Here is a 22,306-nt window from a genome sequence, read left to right as displayed (position 1 = left end):
TACTTGACATGCGCTATGAAGAAAATGATCGATATCTCCGCAACCGAGTACTTTTATGAGTCGTGCTATATATGAAATCAAAGTAGAAGAGTAAGGGAATAACGTCATGCCATTTTCAGAAAATTGTCCTTCCCCAACTTTCGGATCCTTATGTTGTAGCGGGTCACAAATGAGTTGTTATTAATTTGAAATCTGTTTGTGCATGTTTTGTTGGATCTCTCAGAGGTTTAATACAAAGATGCAGGTCGCAATCAATTGCTACATTTGTGTGTGACTACATAAAGTGGTTCCTACATTAGGATGGGTACAAGGAGCACAACTTTTGTTCAAAAAAAGAGAAAAAACTGGTTGAATAAAGTTTGTGGTAAAATTGTGGAGTACCTAGGACAAGTGCAGAATTCCCATGGTTAATGCCCCATGTATGTATTTGAATACACTGTCTTACACACAGTGAATGTTGAATATTGTATGGTTCTATCTTTGCATGTTAGTTTGGCCCACAGATGTTACAAACAGCACCTTTCAACCAACAAATGTCAAGGAAAATCCATACTGCCAGTTCTTCATGATTGGAATGATGAATCACAAGGAGGGCGAGTCACCCTCTGAAAACGTAAGACTAGATCGATGCAGGAGTCCTTTTTATGTCTTCTTTGTTTTCATATTGCATCACAAGAACTTATTAGTTGCACCATTCTAATTGGTAAAAAGATGCATAACTGTATGTTCAAATGATTCACTTAAAAAAGATTCACACCATTTGAACATGTCAGTGAAAATTTTAATAAACTTGCTTGGGAAATTATGGTTGCTTTTTTTTTGTGTGTGTATGTAAATTTGTACAGATTTTCAATAGTGATATTGGGCACAATCATGTCACCACCTTGGATTATTAAAAGAATGAGGCCATGATGTCATCATCTCTCAACTCTCCCTTGTATTTATGCTTTTAGGGGAAAAATAACATAAATCATGGTTTTGTCAGTGAATTAGCCATTAGAACATTCCTCCCCCAGAAATATCACCATAAAACTCCTGAACTTTATATGCAGTTTTACCAATTTCACCATATTCCACACTCACTGACTGTTAAAGTGACAGTAAGAAAATAGTGTTACAAGCTACCCAGTGCGTGCTTCCTATTTTCCATATATGTCCTGCTGTAATGTCAACAAACATTGTTCTTCATGTGTTTCCTTGTCATTCTCCATCGGTAGGAGGTGATTCAAACTCCAGGACAAGGTAAGAAGAAGGCAGATGTCAAAACTAGCACACCTTCCATCGCAACATTCTTCAAGGCGACGCCTAAGCCCAGTCCTGTGGTGACAGAAAACAAGCCATCTGATCTCAGGAATTATTTCCCAATTTCGAAGAAGACGCAGAAGGAAATTTTACCTGTTACTACCAGTAATGCTACTGACAATGGGAAATCCTCAACTGCAGACTCTCAAAGTGATAGCACAGTCAAGAGGGAGAAGAAGAGGGTGGAAACGAAACAAAGCAAGGAAGTCTCCAGCCAGGGGTCGAAAAAACGCAAGAAGGCAGAAGACAGAGCGAGCAATGGAAGTGAAGAGGACTTTGAGCCTGCGCCACCGAGTAGAAGGAAGCGGAAGTCTCGCCTGGACTCTGCCTCGCTGGATGAGGCTTTTGGTGAAATCCAAGGGCAGCAGACGGAAGCCGCTCCCGATGTTCAGGGTAAACAGTCAGCTGAGGAACATCAAAATGTAACTGAAGAACTTTCCAATTCCATTGATGCGACAGTCCCCAATCAGGGGGAAGATGGTGGTGAGCTTAAAACCTGTACTCATGTGTCTTACATGGACTTCCTCAATTCTTTTGGGGAAGATGTTGACAAGGATGTTGAGGACTCAGCACACACCGACCAGAACGCTTTAGAAGGAGAGGGTGCCTCTCAAGATTGCCTGCCTCCACATTCCCAGGAGGTCCCAGACAATGTCATACAGACTCCTCCAAATTTTCATCGCTCGCAGGGAGTCAAAGATGCTGACCCCAGTGCTGCCAAGCAATCAGTCTCAACACCACCAAAGTCAAGTCCTGGGCAGGAGAAAGCAGGAAAAGATGGAGAAGGCAAGGATGATCCCCCTCCACGTAAGGTCATCACAGTCCGAGCCCAGGTCCACAGTCCATTCGAGGGATGCAGCAAGGCCAAAGGGGACAAAGAGTTGTCCCCTCAGAGTGAGTCTCCAAGTCAGGATCAAGAAAGTGCCTCATCGAAAGAGGGAGGGTTCTGTCCCCGGAGACTGATGTCAAATGTTAGTGTACCAGACACAAACCCCGAACTGTCGGTAATCTTTGTGGAGGAGAAGGAGGTGAAGAAAGTTGGACCAGTTTACAGCATCTTCCAAAAGAAACCAGCAAGTTTGAAAAAAGAGACTCCAGTAGAATCAAAATCTGTGAAAGGAGAAGTGCAACAGGTGGGCCCGCAAAATGTCAAAGACCCACTGAAGGACAAAAATGAGAAGGGGGGTCGTAAAAAAGAAAGCACAGACAGTGTGAAACGTCTTGATGACACAAAGCCAGCACTTGCTGAGCAAACGAAAGATCAAAAGTGTGAAGAAGTCTCAAAGTGTGCATCTAGCATACAAGAGAAAACAACATCAAGGCACGATAGTAAGGATACTGTAGACAGCAAGGAGGGAGAGACTGAGACCAAAATGAATGTTGATCATGTCAAGCAGGAAATGAAGGAAATGCAGGAGGGCAGTACTTCAGATCTTGCGACATCAAGTGCAAAGTCTCCCAAACCAACCAGACGAGTGCTGAGAGCCAGGGCAGCCAAGAACCTCACAGCTGACCTCAACAAGAGTGTGGAAGAATTCGAAGATTCTATACCCTCAAAGTCACGCAAAAAGAAACAACCCAAAGGTGCCAGCAAGCAGGAAAAAGCTGTTGCACCAGGAGCAAAAAAAGTTGAAAATCCTGTCACCAATAGCAACAGAAAGTTCAAGGCTTCTATACTAACAGGAAGTAAAGGTGAAGGGTCACTTAAAATGAAACTGACAGCCATCAAGTCTTCTCCAAAGGTAAGACTCCGCCTCTTCACTTTTCCCCTGTTATATGTCCTTCACTTGCCAAAGCCCTTCTGCCATCTTTAAGTTTTAGCACACTGGATTTTATCTGTCTTTTCATTTCATTGTAACTTTTGTTCAGATATTGGAGATTGAGAGATACAGTCTTGTTTGATGTCTTATCGTGTACAGATCTTAACTACTGAATTGATACTGATGTAAGCCTAATTTTGTATCCTTCTAATATGTTTGTCATACCTTGTAGAAGAGTACCAAGGTAACCAAGGCACAGCAGCTTTTGCAAAGAGCAAAGAAGGGTCAACAGGTTGCCACAGCAACCAAACTCCAAAATGCAAAGAAACTCTCAAGGACTGCTAAGAAGACACTTGCGAAGAGCTTCCCAGCTTCATCTTCCAACACCAACAGTAGAAGTGGCCTCACACAGGGGCTGGGAAAGCAGAAGGGTAAAGCTGGGGAGCAAATGATCCTGGGGAGGAAAAGAAATGAGATATTCACAAAGGAGCATGGAGAGAGTACACAGAAGCAGGTCTCGCCCAACAGGAGAAGGTCTAGTTCCAGGAACAAACCAAAGACGCCACGTAAACGTGAGTATTTTGGCCAGCAATTCGCACTCTTCTGTTCAGTCTTGTGATCTTGCAAGGCCTTGCTTCATATGATTTTTAGTCCTCGCTGACACCATGCCTGTAATACTGTACACATGTTCACTATGAGCTCATGTTATCTTGTTAGTCTAGCAGCAGTACTAAGTTTTGGGAAATGATTTGAAGGCAGTCACAGTAAAAATACTTGACTACTTAGCATAACAATCTGCTTCTAAAAGGTGTGAAGATATTTTCCATACTATGTCAAATTGGGGCATGTTAATGCACCATGTCTTAAAGTATGTGCCTCTGATGTAAGTATTTCTAAAAGATGTTTGAGTGTCAGACATAGGTCTTGGATATGTGGCATAACTAGTCTATGCTCATTGTACATTATTTGCAAGTAGATTAACACTGCTCAATAATGCCAAAATTACCACAGATTGTATGTTCCTCCCCCCCCCCCAGCTGCTGCCAAACTAGCTCCAATCTTTACCAAACAAGGCCAGCTTGCAGCTGCAAAGAAGTTCAAGCAGGACAGCCTCGCCGCTGCCATGGCGACCAGCGGAGACTGCCTCCTAATGGACGAGGCTAGCAGGGACAGCCTCATTGAAGGGAAGTTAGCCCCACCCCCTGTCAACACTCCAGGGCCGGCAACACTGGGTTTCAACATGCTTGAACAGCTGAAGGCGCCAGCTGGGTCTGTGGAAGAAGTGGAAGTTTTGCCACTTCAGAAAGTTGTGCACGTGTTGCAGAAAGGTATTGTTGGATATATATCTTCCTTTTCTTTTAGACGAGATTCTGTGATGTCAAGGGCCTGTGCCTGAGGGGTAAAAATAAGTCATGTGTGTATTAAGCGCATAGCTCTAGCGTGCAGTACACGTACAGCATACCCGCCTGCCTATCATGGGACATGGGATGTAACGCTTATGCGCTTGCCCACGCGCATGAGGACCCCCATACCCAGTTTTTGGCTTGATGATGTCATTGGAACCTTGTCTATTTCAGTCTGTTAGTACAGTCTAGTAAGGGGTGGATAAGATTTATTTGCTTTATGTCAGACACTTGATTTTACCTATATGTATGTATGCAGGGGCGGATCCAGGAATTCCGTAAAGAGGGGGCACGTTTACAAAATTAAAGGGGGGCGCACGCACCCCTCCCCATTTTTTTCTTTTTATTTCTTTTGTTTCAACAAAAAATAAAGGGGGGCGTGCGCCGGTTGCGGTCCTCCCTGGTATGTACTTTTCTGGTCATTAGTGTACTGTGTATTTTGCAGATTTTTGCCTGATACAAAGTACATGCAACTGCCATTTTCAGATGATACAAGGTAAATTTTTAGGAGAATAGTTAGTTTCCATCTGTGATCAAAGATGTTAAAGAAGAAGTTTGAAAACCAAGTGAAAGTAAACAAATAAAGACTTATACCTTTGATTTTCTGATACTTCATCTCATTATTATTACTTTCTGTCTTCCAGAGAATTCTGCTGATATCATAGGAACTTTTACTTAATCTCTCTTCAGTGATCTACATTGTATATTTTTCTCCCATGTACAGATTCTTCTGATATATTCTGGAATCTTCCTCCCCAAACGACGGGCAATGGAGAATTCATCCTGTCAATGACCCAAACCCATGCAACCCAAGGATGGGATACATCTGGGAAGCCTTACATTCAGCAAGATGACTGCAGCGCCCTCGTTTGATTTCAAGGTAGGCATGCCTGACAGCCTAAGAGCAAGTTTACATTGGGAGGACATACAGTCAACTTCGGATACCTCGACGTCGGATAAGCCAAATATCACTTACCTCGGGGGCAAAATGAAAGTCCCGATTGTTCCTATGGAGTTTCCGTGTATTAAAATTTGCGTAGCTCGAAGAAAATAACTCGAAGTTCGGTTACCTCGAAGTGAAATCTACTGTCCTGATCTTATTTAACTTATTGTTTTTCCCAGCATGTAGCTCGAATCGAAATTGCAAACATCACTCAGCATCTCCGATTAAGCGCGCATGGAATGCGAAGAAGACATGTCAAAAATCTTTTCACACTCGACAGTAAATATTCCCGACCAAAACAATCGCGCTCCAAAGAAATACCCGGTACACAGCTGGCAAGAAAAATCCCCAACACCTATCTACACACGTATACGGTATGCACATATCACCCTTGCCAATGGAGTGCTTACGATAGCACTACGCTCTGCCCCATCATCTTCTTTTCTTTAACCACTGTGTTTTAATTCTTGATCATGATAGTCATGCCGTGCGTGTAGATTTCTTAACCGTCGTGGCGCGCCTGCGAAGGTGTTGACAGTTACATCTTTGGCATTAATCCAAAGAGATTTTTCTCCTCCCCACCACTTGGGAAAATCTCTTTGCATTAATCACTGTCCACTGTCCAAACATCAATCTCCTGCGTAGCACCTTTTTTAACCCGTTCCTTCCGCAATTCTCTGAGTGCCTTTAATGCCCCCAAACGAGATTCTTTTCGCCCGTTGACAGAGAGGCACACAGGTTGGTAATCCAGCTGTGTGAAGGCAGTCAAGCGGTTCATTGTGTCCCCCTTTCTACAGTCAACTACATGTGCCCGTGAAGAATGGAAATATCGATCGGGTGCGAGGTATGAATAGAGCGTGCGCTGATGAGCTCTCAGAATCTTTTGTTCTACACAAAACCAGGTACCTGAATGAGGTGACTGGGGTCAGCGAACCTGCATTTCTAACTGATCTCAGCCTTGATCATTATGTACATGTTCGTACGAGTTTACAGCAGAACAAGCAAACAACTAAATCAGGAAAAGGTACATAATACTGTAAAACCCCCTTTTTTTTAAACAGCAGGAGAACAAATCCTGATAGAATAAACTCTGATCTTTTTATCAAACCCACTTTTCTGAGCATTTTAACACAAAGAAACATGAATTTAGGCCACTGAAGCAGGCACCCTTGTCTTCATTTTGGGAACCTGGTAAACCAGGTTCCCGTATATCAGTTGCTCCCACGGGAACCAGGTTCCCGTAAGGAACGGGTTAACTTTTTTTTTTTTTGCCTTTCATGAAGTATGTTTCATGTATTCTTCCCCGAAAACGCAAGCACTGATTTTTTTTTAATGAGATTATGAAAATATTGTGGAATATGATGTGGAAGTATAGGCCGAGCATAATAAAATATAGAATAGACAGGGCTCCACACTATCCACCAGTATCACTGATTTGTATTTCTTGGTGGTCGTATTTACTCCAAATTAAAATCTGGCGACACACACACACACACACACAAAAAAAATGGAGAAAAACATTAGAAAAACCAAATCGGTCCTACTAAACAAAGAAAAGTGAATATTAAGCATCATTAAAGTGATACAGATGCCCATGTCTAAAACAAATGAATAGAAAATCCAATCATCTTATTCTGTGTTTTAAGATTTAGCAAATAGGCGTATAGATTATTATAAAAATTGATGCCTATATATTTAGGAGGTCAAAACTTACGTTTGAAATGAAAAAGTGGGAGCATTTGCCGACATTTGTTTTAGCATTGTAAAGAGCCGAAAGTTACCGTTATTCATTTGTTATTGTAAAAGCAATCATCCGACATTTATTAGTCTGTTAGCACCTTACGGAGCCGAATATTACCATTAATCATTTTTAAATGTAAAAGCAAACAACCGACATTCATTTTAGCATCTTACGGAGCTGAATGCTATCCTTATCCATTTCCAAACGTGAAAGCAAACATCCGCTATTTGTTTCAGCATCTAACTAAGCGGATTGATACCGTTAATCATTCCCAATGTGAAAGCAACAATCTGTCATTTATTTTTGCATCGTACGAAGCAGAATATTACCGTTATTCATTTCAAACATACATTTATTTTATCATCGTATACGGAGCCGAATGTAACGAAGTTACTGCTGTCCACTTCCGAAAGTGAAATGAATCATCTGACAATTATTTTATCATCGTACGGAGCTGAATGTTGCTGTTTTTCATTTTTGAACGTCGAAGCTGACATCAGACGTTTATTTTACCATCAAACGTAGCTGAATGTTACTGTTATTCATTTTGAAATGTAATAGCAAATATCCATTATTTTTTTAGCATCATATGGGGCAGAATGTTACTGCTATTCACTTCCAAACATGCCAACCGTAAAAGCAATCATTCGAGATGTATTTTAGCATCTTCCGGAGCTGAATGTTATTGCCATTTACTTTCGAACGTAAAAGCAAACATCCAGCATTTATTTTATCATCGTAAGGAGTTTAATGTTATTGTTACACATTTCCGAACGTCAAAGCAAACATCAAACATTAATCAAACATAAAAGCGATCATCTGACATTTATTTTAGCATCTTCCGAAGCCGAATGTTATTGCTATTTCCTTTCGAAAGTATAAGGAAACATCCGACACTTATCTACCCATCGTACGGAGTTGAATATTGTTTTTCATTTCCAAACGTCAAAGCAAATATTCGACATTTATTTCAGCGTCTTCCGGAGCCGAATGTTATCCTTGTTCATTTCCGAACGCAAAATCAAATATCTGACATTAGTTTTAGCACCATACGGAGCTGAGTCTTATCGTTTTTCATTTCCAAAAGTATGAGCAAACATCCGACATTTATTTCAGTATCTTACAGAGCGGATTGTTACCGCTGTTCATTTTCAAAAGTAAAGGTAAACATCCGACTTTTTTTGGTGGCGCAATAGGGCCACCAAAATCTTCATTTCTGAAATTTTGATTTCAATTCCGATTTTCATTCAATTCATTCATATAAAAGTCAATTCAATTCCAATTGACAAGCATGCAAACAATCGGTAGGCACTATAACAGATACCATGTTGAACATCGATAAACGTCGGATAAGTCGAAGAAAATTTGACCAACGCACGCGTACCTCGAATTTCGCGTACCTCGAATTTCACGTACCTCGAACCATTTTCTTCAGTCCCGACGAATTTGAGGTATCCGAAGTTGACTGTATTCAGCTACATGTCTTCAACAAGACCTTAAGTTCTTTTAAGTCGCATTGACTATCTCTTTGCCACGTAAAGAACATCTAGCAGTGGCATTATTCCAAAACAAATTGATATGTAGGATTTCTGTATATTTGTGAAGGTACCCATACATGGTGGAGCTTGATATGACATTTAGGTACTGCTGGTCAATTAGCATGTGCATGTGCTGCTCTTTACTTTCTATTTTGATGCATTCTCAGACTTACTTTAACTTTTGTCATTGGTACTTATTCTACACACTTTTTTCTGTTTCTGCTCTTTCCAAATATCGTCTCCATTGTAGGGTTTCCATGGACACCCTCCACTGGGGGAGGCAGAAAAGAAGGCTTTTCTGGATGACATCCTCAAGACCAACCCCAAGTTTCCAGTTCAGAGGATATTTAAGATGTACCAGGCCAAGAAGTCTGGTGAGAAGCTGAAAAATACACAAGAGGACAAACATGGTAAGTCTGAAAAAGAATTTTTGAGGTAGAGCTGTGATCATTGTGTAATGTTGTGGTGCATGCAAGACAGGTTATTGTAATGCTGTGGCCAGGACGGCTCTGTTAAGCAACATGTTCATGCTACCCAAAATTTGGCACGGAAACAACCGCAGACAGTAGGTGATGACCATAAAAAGTTGTCATTTGATTGCGAAACATAGCGCTGTCTATATGACAGATTGATTCATTGTATGATATCGATTTGCTCATTAGCACATTGCATAGTCCCTGTGTGTTGATTCAGCATTCTATTCTCTAGGTTGAACTGGCCATGATATGGTTGTGCTGGCAAATAGGCCGCAGCCCAAGTGTATTGCTTCTTTTCTGTGAAAATTAGTGTGGCCTTATCGCCGCAGAATACGGTATGTTATTTTATTGTTCACTCAGTTTCATGTGTTGTGGTGTACACATGTACACTGAGTGTTTCTTTTGTCGCACGTCATATTGCTTATTTTGTAAGAAATTAAAAAAACACAGATTTGGTACATTGCTGACGTAAATTCATGAGATCATATGTTCTTTTTGTCTTTTTCATTGGCATAATAAACAGCGCAAGATGGACAAGAGACTAAAGAAGCCAGGACTGTGAGGGGGAAGCGAAAGGCAGAGGATGGTACAGAGGGTGCCAGTGGCAAGCGGAAAATGGCACGAAGATCGTTAGACGTGTCAGCAGACTCTGCTGCGACGCAGACCACGGATGAGAGCGGGGAGACAGACAGCGGTCGGAGTCTACGGAGGTCATCAAGGAGGAGCAGCAGGAGGCTGGTTGCCATGGAGACTGCCGTAGATGATGAAAGCAAAGATAAAGTTACATCCTGCCCCCAGGATGCTGACCCAACAAAGGAGGATGGCAAAGAAGTCAGCTCTGAAGGTAGCAAATACACTCCAACTGCTATGTGTTGAGAGGTGTTGGCATCTCTCCGATATTTGAGAGCTGACATAGTTGCATTTGCTTTGTCAAGACATCATTTGTACAGTCAATAACACATCACTTGAGTAATGAGTGACATATCAATGTTATGATTGTATGGTATTGGAAATGTTAAAGCATGTTTTTTTCTCTCTCATGTCAAGATCTAATGATGATCACAAATTATTTTGATCATTCTGCTAGGAATGCACTACATTTGAAACTTTCAACATCTCGGGAACAGTACCATTTATGTAATTCAAAAAATGATCTACTGAAGCCGCAAGCCACATGAGGATGAACGCCTTTTTCTCACCGCAAACTCACAAAGGCAGACGTCACCCAATTTTGCAATCTTATACTAGAAACAAAAATAATTCATTTGAATATATATCTGGTTTCTGGATTAAGCACATTTTCTTCTTCAACTTGGAGCATAAATTACACACAAAAGAATTCACAATGTATCTGCCGTAGCAATATACTGGTAGCTGCGGTTACAGTCTATAGCCCTGACAATATGTTACTATGACATAGTATCACCATGACGATCTGTTGCCATGACACCGTTGCACCTTGACAACTCTGTACTCACTGCACAGAAGCTCAGGCAGACAAAAGACTTGCCAGCATGGCGTGGACAGACAAATACCAGCCAACCTCGGCATCCGCTATAATTGGCAATGCTGTCGCCTGCAAGAAGTTCAGCTCCTGGCTGTCGGAATGGAAGAAAAAGACCCAGAGGATGAAGGAGAAAACGTCCAGGATGGGAAGCAAGGCCAAGAAGAAACAAACAAGTCAGTTGATTTGTGGCATTGTTTGCATTCTGATTGCAAAGGATTGTATGTTTGATCTGCTTAGTATCTTATATTTGAGCCATGCCAGCATTGTGCCGAGTCCTGCCTTTATTGCTTGCCAAGATGTTTGTCAAACATTGTGAAGTGTTTTTTTTTTCTTGCAACAATAGATTGATTAAAGGGATGGTGTAGTATTGGTGGAGATGAGGATTGGGCTTTTAACTTTTTGCGAGATACCAAGAAACCACTTACAAAATAATGCAGAGCATATCATTCTTAAAGGAATTCAAAGTTTATTTGATGAAATTCAGTATTGGAATGGCTGAGACATCCAAAAACAAAGTAAAACAAAGCGATCATGATAAAAGGTGGGTCCCACCTTTTATTTGATCGCTCTGTTTTGAATATCTCAGCCGTGTCAAAACCAATTTCCATCAAAGAAACATTGAATTCCTCTTGGAATTACATGCTCTTTCATATTTCATGAGAAGTATTTCATTATTACAAAATGTCAGAAATGAGAAGTTAGGTCTCAGCCAAAACTATACGATCCCTTTAAACAAGCAAAAAACAATAAATAAGACCCTCAACATCATTTAACATTTGATAACTTGAGAATATGCTCCCCTGATATGACTGTGTCACCATAGAAATGCTTTGGATTGAGGAAAATTTAGGAAAATTTACATTTCACAGGTTTATTTTCCATTGACAAAAATCTTCTACCATCTATATATGCCTCACTAATCATTTCTCTTTCCTATCACAGAATCCAAGAGACTCGATAGTGATGAGGAGGATGACAGTGACGAGGATTTCTGCTGCGATGACAGTGACGACAGTGACGATGAGGACGGTCTGTGCAACACGACTCTCCTCGTGGGACCGCACGGAGTCGGCAAGACGTCGCTTGTTTATGCCTGTGCACAGGAGCAGGGCTTTGAGGTGAGGACACTGGCTTTTGATTCATGACAACTTGAAGTAGGTGAAGTAAAAATGTAGCAAGCATAGAATAACCCCGTTGTAAGGGGCTAATGTTCTTACGGGAGAGAACTGTGTCATAGTAATCTTTATTTAGTTCTTCCTTTTTTTTCACAAAGCTGCTGTAGTTCTAGATGAGTAGAGGTAGTTTTTTTTTTTTCCTGATTTGTCTCTTGTACAAACTTATGTTGTCTTCTTTATTGAATGTTGTTTTTTGTAATTTATCACCTGGCTAAGTTGTGAATATATTGTGACATCACCCATGTCCTTCATGGCTTGGAGTCTAAAGGGGCCTGAGCTTTCGATCCTAGCAGAATCTTCTGACTTGACACCCCAGTTTCACAGAGATTTTTCTTCTCATTGGTCACTCCTCGGAAGCAATTTTTTTTTGCTTCCAGCCACCAGCCAACATGTATCGGATCGCAGTCTGATGAATCCAACTTGTGTTGGTCAACTATCAGGTCAGTGTCAGACATGTTGGATATGATCCAATGAGGCGAGATCGTCTATGAGGATCACGTCAGACATGTCTGACATTGACCTGATTGTTGACTATCACAAGTGGGATTCATCGGACTGTGCTCCAATACAGTATGATGGGTGGCTGGAAGCAAAAGACTTTGCTTCCGATGAGTGACTGGTGAGAAAAAGTCTCTATGGAATGGGGGTATGAAGTAGAAAGACATGGTATCAATCTTTCCTCACATCAGGTGTTTGAGGTAAACGCATCTTCTCGTCGAAGTGGACGGCAGATCCTTATGGAGCTAGGGGAGGTCACCCAGTCTCATCAGGTTGCTAGGCAACCAGGCATCTCCTCTACCAACCTCTTCAAGTCGTCACCAAGCAAGTCTCTGTCCTCCCAGGACCGGAAAGTCCCTGCCAACAAGAAACCGGCCATCCCAAAAGCCTTTGCCGCATTCTTCAAGGCAGGCAACAAAGGGGATAAAGTCAGCAAGAGATCTCCAGTCAAAAAGCTGGGGTATGTGCTTTGCGTTCGATGGATTTGTGTCTCACATTTCTGTATCCGAAACATGTGTGTATTATATTTCTGCTGTATTCTGCCATTGTGGAAATGAATGAGTGTTGATGTGGAAAAGGAAAAAATACATTTTTGACATAAAATGAGGTCAACACCATGAGTGCTTGATATATACTTCAGGTATATCTCTGTTCAGTTTTGATAATTTTGAGAGTGCTCTGTCTTCGTAGACTGTTGCATTGAATATTCATGCAACTGGCTTTCAAATCTATTGCTCACAAAGATTTATATTTTCCCTGTATAGTCAATTAGAAATTCGGTCTGGTGCTTTCGAAGTGTATTTGAATTAGCATACTGTTATGGGGCTTTCAGCTCACGTATACATGTGTATAAATTGGTCTGACAAGATATAATTCCTTTCTCTTCATTCTAATATGATTGTAACAGGACAGTCAAGAAATCTCCCCAAAAACTGGTCAAGAAGTCTCCGGCCAAGAGACCTTTGACCTCTCAGACCAAGGCCAGCAAGCAGCGGACACTATGTGGCCCCAAGCCAACGTCTGACCTCGGCCACAAACCAAAGACCACTGCCACATCTCTGATACTCTTTGATGAGGTAATATCTTTTTCTTATTTTTCAATTGTTTTTTCTTAGCATTTGGTCAAATGAAAAAAAAAAATCAGGTAGGCAATTTGTGCGTGCTATTAGTTGATAGCACTCAACCTTGTGAATTTGATAGGGAACTTTTATTTCCACACCTGTCATGATAAATAGCTATGTTTGGTAATCACCTATCATATTATGTATCTGTAGGCTAAAGAATGTTTTGAGATTTTGTTGTAGAAAAGTACAGAATTCTTATGTGCATTAGCTTTCGAGAAATGAAGGCTACAACATGAAAAGAGTAGCTTGATCTACAAATATTTCAACTCGTGGGATGCTCTCACATACTATTTTGTGAAGTTAAATCCTAGTCACTTTGATTTTAAGGAATTAGATGAATAATAGGGAAGTAAGAGATGAGATATTTCTTCTTCTTTTTTTCTTTTGAGGTCGAGCAGAAGAGAGAGCAAAACATTTCTTGGCTTGTTTCGAAATTATAGTGAAAGTTCTGGGGTTTTTTTGTCCCTCAGATAAGGAGTAGAAAAGCTACTGGTATATATGTGGTATTAAGCATTCCTGTTTTAAAATGCAGATGGTCTGAAAATTTGTGGTTGAATGCCACATCTTCCTTTTCTTGTCTTTCTCCTATAGGTTGATATTATATTCGATGAAGACAAAGGTTTTCTATCGGCCATCACATCACTCATGGAGACCACCAAGAGACCAATTGTCCTAACTACCTCAGGTAACTGAAATGTCACCATCACCTCAAGCAGAGCTTCCAATTCCATACAGCTTTCTACATGTAGTTGTATTGTTCAAGTTGTGTGATGTCGGTCTTTGAATTATTAATTAATTAGATGTCTTGCTTTTGCTGTCCATGCCTTTCAAACCTCAGACATAAGGGCATACAGATATTTAACAAGCGGGGGGGGGGGGGGGGGGGGGGGGGGGGGGGGGGAGATACACATACTTTCAAATTGGTATTTTGAATAGCAAAGCGGGAAGATACACATACTTTGGTATTTTGAAGCAAGTCTTTATTAGATTGTTTAGTTAAAGGGATGGAAAAGTATTGGTTGAGGTGAGAATTCAGCTTTTAACTTTTTGCAAAATACTTAAAAACCACTTTAGGAAAAGTTAAAAAGCATGAACTTCTAAGAGGAATTCAAAGTTTATTTTACGAAAATCGGTTTTGAAATGGCTGAGATATCCAAAAACAAAGTAAAACAAAGCCTCTTAATAAAAGGTGGGTTCCACCTTGTATTACGATCGCTTTGTTTTGAATATCTCAGCCATTTCAAAACCAATTTTCATCAAACAAACATTGAATTCTTCTTAGAATTATATGCTCTTTCATATTTCATAAAAAGTTTCTCATTATCTAAAGAAAAATCATCGTCAAAAAAGCGTTGGAAACCTCAATCCCAATCTCAACCGAAACTGTACCATTCCGTTAACATGTTGCAAGTTGCATTTCCTTTGTGTGCTTGCAATCAGTCGCTGAAGTTGGGGGAAATTTGCTGCAGGTTCTTCTGCTGAAAGTTCCTGAATCATTGTCAATGGCTTTTGGTTTTTCTTTTTCAGTCTCGGGGAAATACGGTATGTTGAATGTTGTTGCTGAAATCGTTTGATTCTATTTATGTCACTTTGCACAGATCCACGGTTTGCATACACACTGCCTGGGAGATTTGAAGAACTGAAGTTCAAAAAGCCACCAGTGGTAAGAGTGCCAAGTTGGGATATAGGGAAAGCCAGGTCATGTGAAATGTGCCTAGGTTGTGTTTTGAAAGAAATCTTTCTCAAAATTTCATGGAGAATCCATCTCTGAGCTTCAATTTTTTTGAAAGTTATTGTTTGACAGACTGAAATAGCTTTTTGCTTTGCAGATGGATTGTGATGTGTCAACAGTGTGTAACATTTCAACACCCATCTGGCATTTGCATATTAGTGTACAAGTAGTTGAGTACAGATATGCATGTTTGCAAATTAACACTTGCATGCATGTGTCCACATGCTCTTGTATGTACTTTTTTGATTTTTTGCAAGACAGCCTTGTGTTTTTTGCATTATGATTGAGGAAACCAATTTAGATAGAAATGAATGAAGGACATAAATGTAAACAACCGTGAAATGGTTTCAGTCACCTTTGACCATCTACTAAATTGGCAACCTTTCAGTTTTTATAAGTGGATTTTTCAAGACTTCTGAAATATGACTGATACTGTTTGTTGCACATGCTGGTAATTGCACTTACATGTAGAAATGGGCTACATGTCAATGGTGCAATGCTTGATCAGACAGTTTTAGTAGTATATACTGTATGGCAGATTTTTCTCCAACCATCTCATGGACAATCTTTGTTCACCATTATTTACTTTAGACATCTTGGAATTAGTCGTGTCAAAGAGTTTGCAATCTATCAGCTTTTGTGTTAATAGAACCGTGCATTTGTCATTGAGCTGCTACCCTTCACCTTTTTTCCTCACTGCATTCTTTGAACAGAGTTCACTCACAAAGCACCTTCAGCTACTGTGTCTGGCAGAAAATGTGTGTGTCAGTGAGTCCGATATAACCTCTCTGGTGAACTTCTTCAACTGCGATGTGAGACGCTGCCTGCAGAACCTCCAGTTCTGGGTCCTCTCGGCTGCCATGCCAACAAACGTCCAGGCAGTCTGGAATGTGGAGGGTTCGTCATGCAGGGAAGATGCTGATGCACTGAAACAGGACTGCAAGGAGAGCTCTGAATTTGATGTAAAATATTTACCAAGTGGTGATGGGGTTAGCTTTGATGCTGAAAAACCTCAGAATGTCTCAGATGGAGAGATACTAAACACTGAGTCGAGAGCAGACCTGCCAAGTAAGGATAAAGCCACACAGGGAGACAGCTCAGGGGAGGTTGTGAAGAAGACCTGTAACTTGGTGGAGCTCAATGGCAGACATGAGGAACAGCAAGGAGATGGAGCGAGTGAAAGTGCGGCCCCCGTGGACTCCGAAAAACTGTGTGCAAAGCATCGTGGGTTGTTGGAGAGTGTCTTAGGACTCGGTAATGCTGCAGGACCAGTGGCAGACACACTACTGTTGCTGAAGGTATGTTGGCATTGTTGTCAGAGGTGAGAGGGTTAGTACCTCTTTCCGTAGATATCCAGTCACCTTCATATAGCATTCCTCTGGGCTATTCTGCCAAAAGTTTCACAAGTTAATAACCCGTAAGTTAAGCAGCAGCCCTTGTGCTCATCATAAATTATTATCAGCCTTTTCTCATTGTGGAGGAGGGTGCCGTGAATATGGCTGTTGCTAAAAGATAGACAGAGAGTCATACTGAATTTTTGTTTGTCTTTCCAGAACTTGGAGCACATAGATGATTCAAGTCGAAGAGCATCAGTTATAGACTCATTCTGCAGGCATGGACTGGATCTGTGTCACATCAATCTACCTCAACTCCTAGCCTCATGGACGGATGGTCAGAATCCTCTTAGAACTTGTCCCTCCCAATCTGGCCGAGACGTTCTGTCAGCCGACCAGAAGAAGGCATCTGTTAAGTTGGAAAGTGGACTGATGAAAGTCCTAGCAGATCACACAGACAGGATGTCCGTCCTCGACACCATGCTGCCCCAGGAGCAGAGACAGGGATGCAGACTCGGTCGCTATGGCAACCAGGACTGGTGGCAACCCCTGATGTTTCCGGGGCTGGATGACAGTCAAGATGGAGGAAGTACAGACATCAATTCCATGGATGTCAGACCTTACTCCGAGGAAAGCGAGTCCATGGTGAGAGAGATCGACTGTCATCTGGAAGCAACGAGTCTGGTGTGCTGTCGCAGAAAATGGAGGCATTGCAGTGAGCGGATTCTTGGTGGTTTCTCGCATGAGGACAGTTGTCGGATATTACAAAATATCTCGCCGACGGAGAGCAACAGTGCACTTCGGTTACAAAGAAAAGACTTGCAGTCCACAGTCGGGTGAGTTGGAATATATTTTCCGTAATGTTTCCATGGTGGTAGAATGTTTTAGTGGTGGGTATGTATGATGCTGCTAGTAAATGATGATCGAAACGGTCCCCCACAATAGTATTGATTTGCATGCCGGTAACGAACTGCCAATGCGATTCAGTCTCTCATAGTGAATACTGCTATGACCCAATATATTGTTCTAATTCATTTTTAAAATCTTGTAGCAACCACGATCAGGAATGCTCTGAGATTGCGCTATGGTGCTTCCCGGTAATATTTTGCATTTTCCCAATTGAAATCATGTTATCAGAGCGTTCTTTCACTCATTTCTTATGCTTATTATGTGTACATTTTAGGCAAAGGTCAACATTTTCAGCTGGCATATTAAAACTACATTTTACCTCTACTACCATGGTAGTTTTTATGAAAATACTCTTCCTATTGTCCATCCCGAAAAGTTCATTCCAAAGGATACCATAGTCACTGAGATGAATTTTTTTTTCACTCTTGTATCACAGAGATCTTCACAAGGCGGCCGTTGATCACCTACCACTTCATGTCTACCCTAACCACCCCGCCCTGGCGCTGGACTATCTCCCCACCCTCAGGGGATTATGCCGCTTTGAGGAAAGGAGACGAGAGGCTAACCTGAAGAGAAGGTTTGTGGTCAGGGTCATTTATCTCTCTCTCTTCTAGAGGCTGTCTGCAAATGTGGTCATTTCTTCCATTTCATATCTGAAAGTAAAAATCTCCTCGAGTTTGATATTTTAATGGTATTGTGGGGAAAATTGATTTATAAGATTAAGGGTTTTATGTGTAACCCTTAAGTAATAGAGTGTAGATGCCGCGAAGGATCGTGTGACATCTCACACGTGCGATGGGTGACGCGCGAATAGAAGTCGTGATTGGTCAAAAGTAGCATTAATGATAATAATTACGCACTTAATACGCACTAAAAATCTACAGTGATTGGATTAACACTATATCATGAATATTAAATCTACGTAACGTGTGCTACATTATTGCGACACGGCATGACAGTGAACCGGTCTGAACTAGATTGCAAGGTCATGGAGCTACATGCATGGAAATTTCCACTAGCTATGAAAGGCTGGGGAAATCTTATATTCAATAGTGAAACAGTGACAAATCAAACTAGCCATTACACAGGGTTGCTACACATAAAATACTGAGCGGCTAATCGAGCCACTACAGCAGTCCCCCACCAGATTCGAATCCGTAATAAAATTACGTATGAGAAACGATAAAAAGAGTTAAACCAAGGTACCATCATAAGACTCAAATGATAAGGGAATTTAGACTAAGCCTTCCCTCCAGGTAGATCACGTCGGGGTCACCAATGTGGGGAAAATTGATTTATAAGATTAAGGGTTTTATGTGTAACCCTTAAGTAATAGAGTGTGTGTTGTAATAATGAAGGTCAAAAGGTTAACATAACATTACAGTTTCATTCACACGAACAAATCAAAAGGCGTGCTCAATCAATCTCCCTTTTTTAACTTTATGATCCACCTGGAGAGCAGTTCACACAAATGATTGAAATGAGTCAAGTATTCCCTTTTCTGTTTTTATTACAAAATATATAGCTCTGGTAGGTATGTTCAAAACAAAATATTGCACCAGTCAGAAGAGTGTAATTTGACATCGTAAAACACTCAAAATCGAGAAATGTGAAAGTTCACACGTACGACATGCATGATGTAGAATGTAGTATTATGTAGCGCTACAGAGTACAATACACAATCAATATAAAAATGGGGACATACCAACTAAATGAAAGTCAGCGTACACACATGAAGTCCAGATACAAACAAGTGTTTGGCGGATTAGTGTCCACAGTCCATGGTCCATTTAACTGAGCGATTTTATCGTGCCGACTGGTGAAGGTAAGCGAATCGCTGTAGCAGAAGACCAAAATGAAGAACTGGAACGGTGACAGAAAAGGGGGCTCGACGAACGGGATCCTGCGGAGCTGAGCGGACGCGATGCGATGAAGAGCTCGATGCGGGGATCGTTCGGAGACTTGGTGCGACACTCCGTCGTACGGGGCTGAAGAGCCAAACGGAGGTTGAGATGGAGTGCAGCTCTCTACCAGGGCGGTGAGTCGGGCGTCGGCAGGAGGCTAAAGAAAACAGTTCGACAGGACAGTGAGTCGCCTGGAACGATGTAGACATAGATGATGGTGCTCAGCCGGACAGCGGGTCGTCCATGGCGGGAGCGATGTCTGGTGTGCGGTCACTCGACAATATCAAATGAAACGTGTCGGAGGACGACTAATAAAAGTTCTGTGTCGGAGGCAACAAAACTGCGAAGCTCCATCCCCGGATCTCTGGTACGGTGCGCAGAGAGGACAGCGGCCGGATAGAAACTTTAAACAGCCAGCGGGCCCATAAAACACAGTTCTAAGGTGGAGGGTGACTCTACCGCAGGACAGATCCGGAGGTCGTTCCTCAACGGTGGTTGAAGCGGGAGTGTGGATGCCGCGAAGGATCGTGTGACATCTCACACGTGCGATGGGTGACGCGCGAATAGAAGTCGTGATTGGTCAAAAGTAGCGTTAATGATAATAATTACGCACTTAATACGCACTAAAAATCTACAGTGATTGGATTAACACTATATCATGAATATTAAATCTACGTAACGTGTGCTACATTATTGCGACACGGCATGACAGTGAACCGGTCTGAACTAGATTGCAAGGTCATGGAGCTACATGCATGGAAATTTCCACTAGCTATGAAAGGCTGGGGAAATCTTATATTCAATAGTGAAACAGTGACAAATCAAACTAGCCATTACACAGGGTTGCTACACATAAAATAATGAGCGGCTAATCGAGCCACTACAGTATGAATAAATATATACTGAGGTAACTTCTTTGATGAGACGTCATCGACCGAATTTTGAAGAAAATCACTCAAGCTCGGTGAATAGTCACTTTAATTTCAGCGCAATTATTTAATCTTCGAGAGACCAGCAGAGTACGAGTATTGGGAGGGTGGGGAGGGTTGCACCTGTACCCATTCCACAGGCTTCGGACCAGGCTGGTCCATGGATACAGAAACCTGCAATGTGCTCTACATCAAGCAAAGAGCTCTTTACTGGCATTACCCAAATGCTAGTGGCAATTTAATCTCACAAGTCAGTCTACCCCCCCGGCAGAAGTATAGAAATTCAAGATTTAGATAACAATTTGATGGGGTTTTTATTTAGTCTTTGATCAAATTTGAACGTGAATTAAAGTTTTAGTGACCCATCTTAATCCTGTAAGTAAGATGCATTTTTTTCAGTTGTCCATCGTTTCCTACTGAAATCTGACATCTTCAAATTATATTTGACATAAGAAAGTATGTTCATATGATGAAATGATGAAAGAGAGTCTGGCAGGAAAATATGGCATTTATACATGAACTTCTGTATCGCCAATGCATTCTCTGAATCGGTATGCCTGTATAGCTGCCACATTTTATTGCATTTTCTTTTTCCTTCCTGACCTGCGCACAGATTCTTCCACTACCTGGACGCCATCTCTTTGGGCCTGAGACCGGCAACCTACCTCGGCCTAGCCAGCACTTTCTCCACAGACGGTTGTCCCCCATCGTCTTGATTTGTTCTTGCCGCACCACCTCTCTTCTCATAAGTCAGCAGGCATACTTGTATGGCATTACACTTTCAATATATGAAGAGCTCATGTGCAAAAGGGGTTAGATCCCTTTTTGACGAAAATTGAGTTATTAGCATCTTTGCACAGAATTGCATTTGAGTTAGCTACAGTGAAAATTTCAAATCCAGACAAACATTTGAATAGAAATTATAGCAAAATTAAATTTTGATCTTCCATACACTTGTGTACAAATTCTTACAAACAAACCAGTTTTTCTCTAAAGTACTAAAAGTGGATCTAACCCCTTTTGCAAGTAAACTCCTCATATTCTGCTAACTTCAGACTAGGGTAATGTTGGATTTCTTTGAAGTTCTGAGAGCATTTGGTCAAGTGGACTTTACGTCCATTCGTCATCCTGGTCCAGTCTTTACTGGCATGGTTGTGAGGTTTCTAAGCCATCATGCCTCATTCACTATGATCAGTATTTAGCAGACTTGCCAAGTCATCCTAACTTTGTTGGCAGCAAAGTAGACAATTTCTTCAAGAGGAATATAGGAGCCTTCTAGTATGGGAGTCATAGCTGCCTTATGCATAATAATTGAATGTGTAACAAACAGTTATCTCTTGATTCCCCTTTCAAACCTCCCTGACTTCGTTGCCTCAAGGTTGGCTGTCCTATTATTAGACAATGAAGGCCCAACATTTGTCATGATTTACTGGGACATACTGTTCCCACTAGTGAATATTGGAGGAGTATGTAGATTGGTAGCTTTTCAGTAATGCACCAGACTGAAACCACAGCAAACATTTTGAAAGTGTAAACACAAGTACGTCATGGAACGAAATATGATGGCAAAGTTTATATTTCCTGGATTATTCGCGCATGTCCCCACACATCATCATGCACAGTGTTACGGTAGCATGTATTTAGAAGGCAGACAAAATGCTGCATTCCTGAAGGTGAATTTCTTTCCTCCAAGTTCAGTATTCAATGATTACGTTCTATCTTCTTGTCATGTTTGTGGATGTTGTTTGCCTGGGTGTCTCAATAAGAGAATGTGAGTGTTAGACTTGCCCAACTTGATCATGAAAAAAAAAAAAAAAGAATACAAGAGTTTCCTGGCAATGTAATAATGAGCATATGGAGTACTTGCAATTAATCCCGTTATGCTACCATGAAAATTAAAAAGCCTTCAGATGTTTGTCGGCAAAAACTGTTAGATCAGCCGTGCGAGCTTGAAAAAGTGATGTCATTTCTTGCAAGACTGTGTGGAGGATTATCAGTATTCTGAATGTGTACTGTGCAGCGTTCTTGTAG

The 22,306-nt window shown here is 41.3% G+C and overlaps 1 protein-coding gene across 1 annotated transcript; it reads left to right on the top strand.

Annotated features, from left to right (window-relative positions):
* Positions 1–546: 546 nt before the first annotated feature.
* On the top strand, positions 547–21,439 carry LOC139709723 (uncharacterized). The gene is made up of 17 exons (XM_071621678.1): positions 547–613; positions 1,218–3,044; positions 3,295–3,634; positions 4,100–4,390; positions 5,190–5,332; positions 8,938–9,097; positions 9,687–10,007; positions 10,649–10,843; positions 11,613–11,788; positions 12,535–12,803; positions 13,251–13,419; positions 14,059–14,152; positions 15,066–15,130; positions 15,913–16,497; positions 16,753–17,369; positions 17,879–18,019; positions 20,889–21,439. Exons 1-17 carry the CDS (start codon positions 566–568, stop codon positions 20,989–20,991), a joined length of 5,544 nt encoding a protein of 1,847 aa, XP_071477779.1. The 5' UTR covers positions 547–565; the 3' UTR covers positions 20,992–21,439.
* Positions 21,440–22,306: the final 867 nt, after the last annotated feature.

This window comes from Diadema antillarum, unplaced genomic scaffold (assembly GCF_040938485.1).
Source record: "Diadema antillarum isolate AM-2024a unplaced genomic scaffold, OU_Dant_1.0 seq00001465_RagTag, whole genome shotgun sequence".
NCBI classification, from domain to species: domain Eukaryota; kingdom Metazoa; phylum Echinodermata; class Echinoidea; order Diadematoida; family Diadematidae; genus Diadema; species Diadema antillarum.
This window is presented reverse-complemented; position numbering and strand designations above follow the sequence as displayed.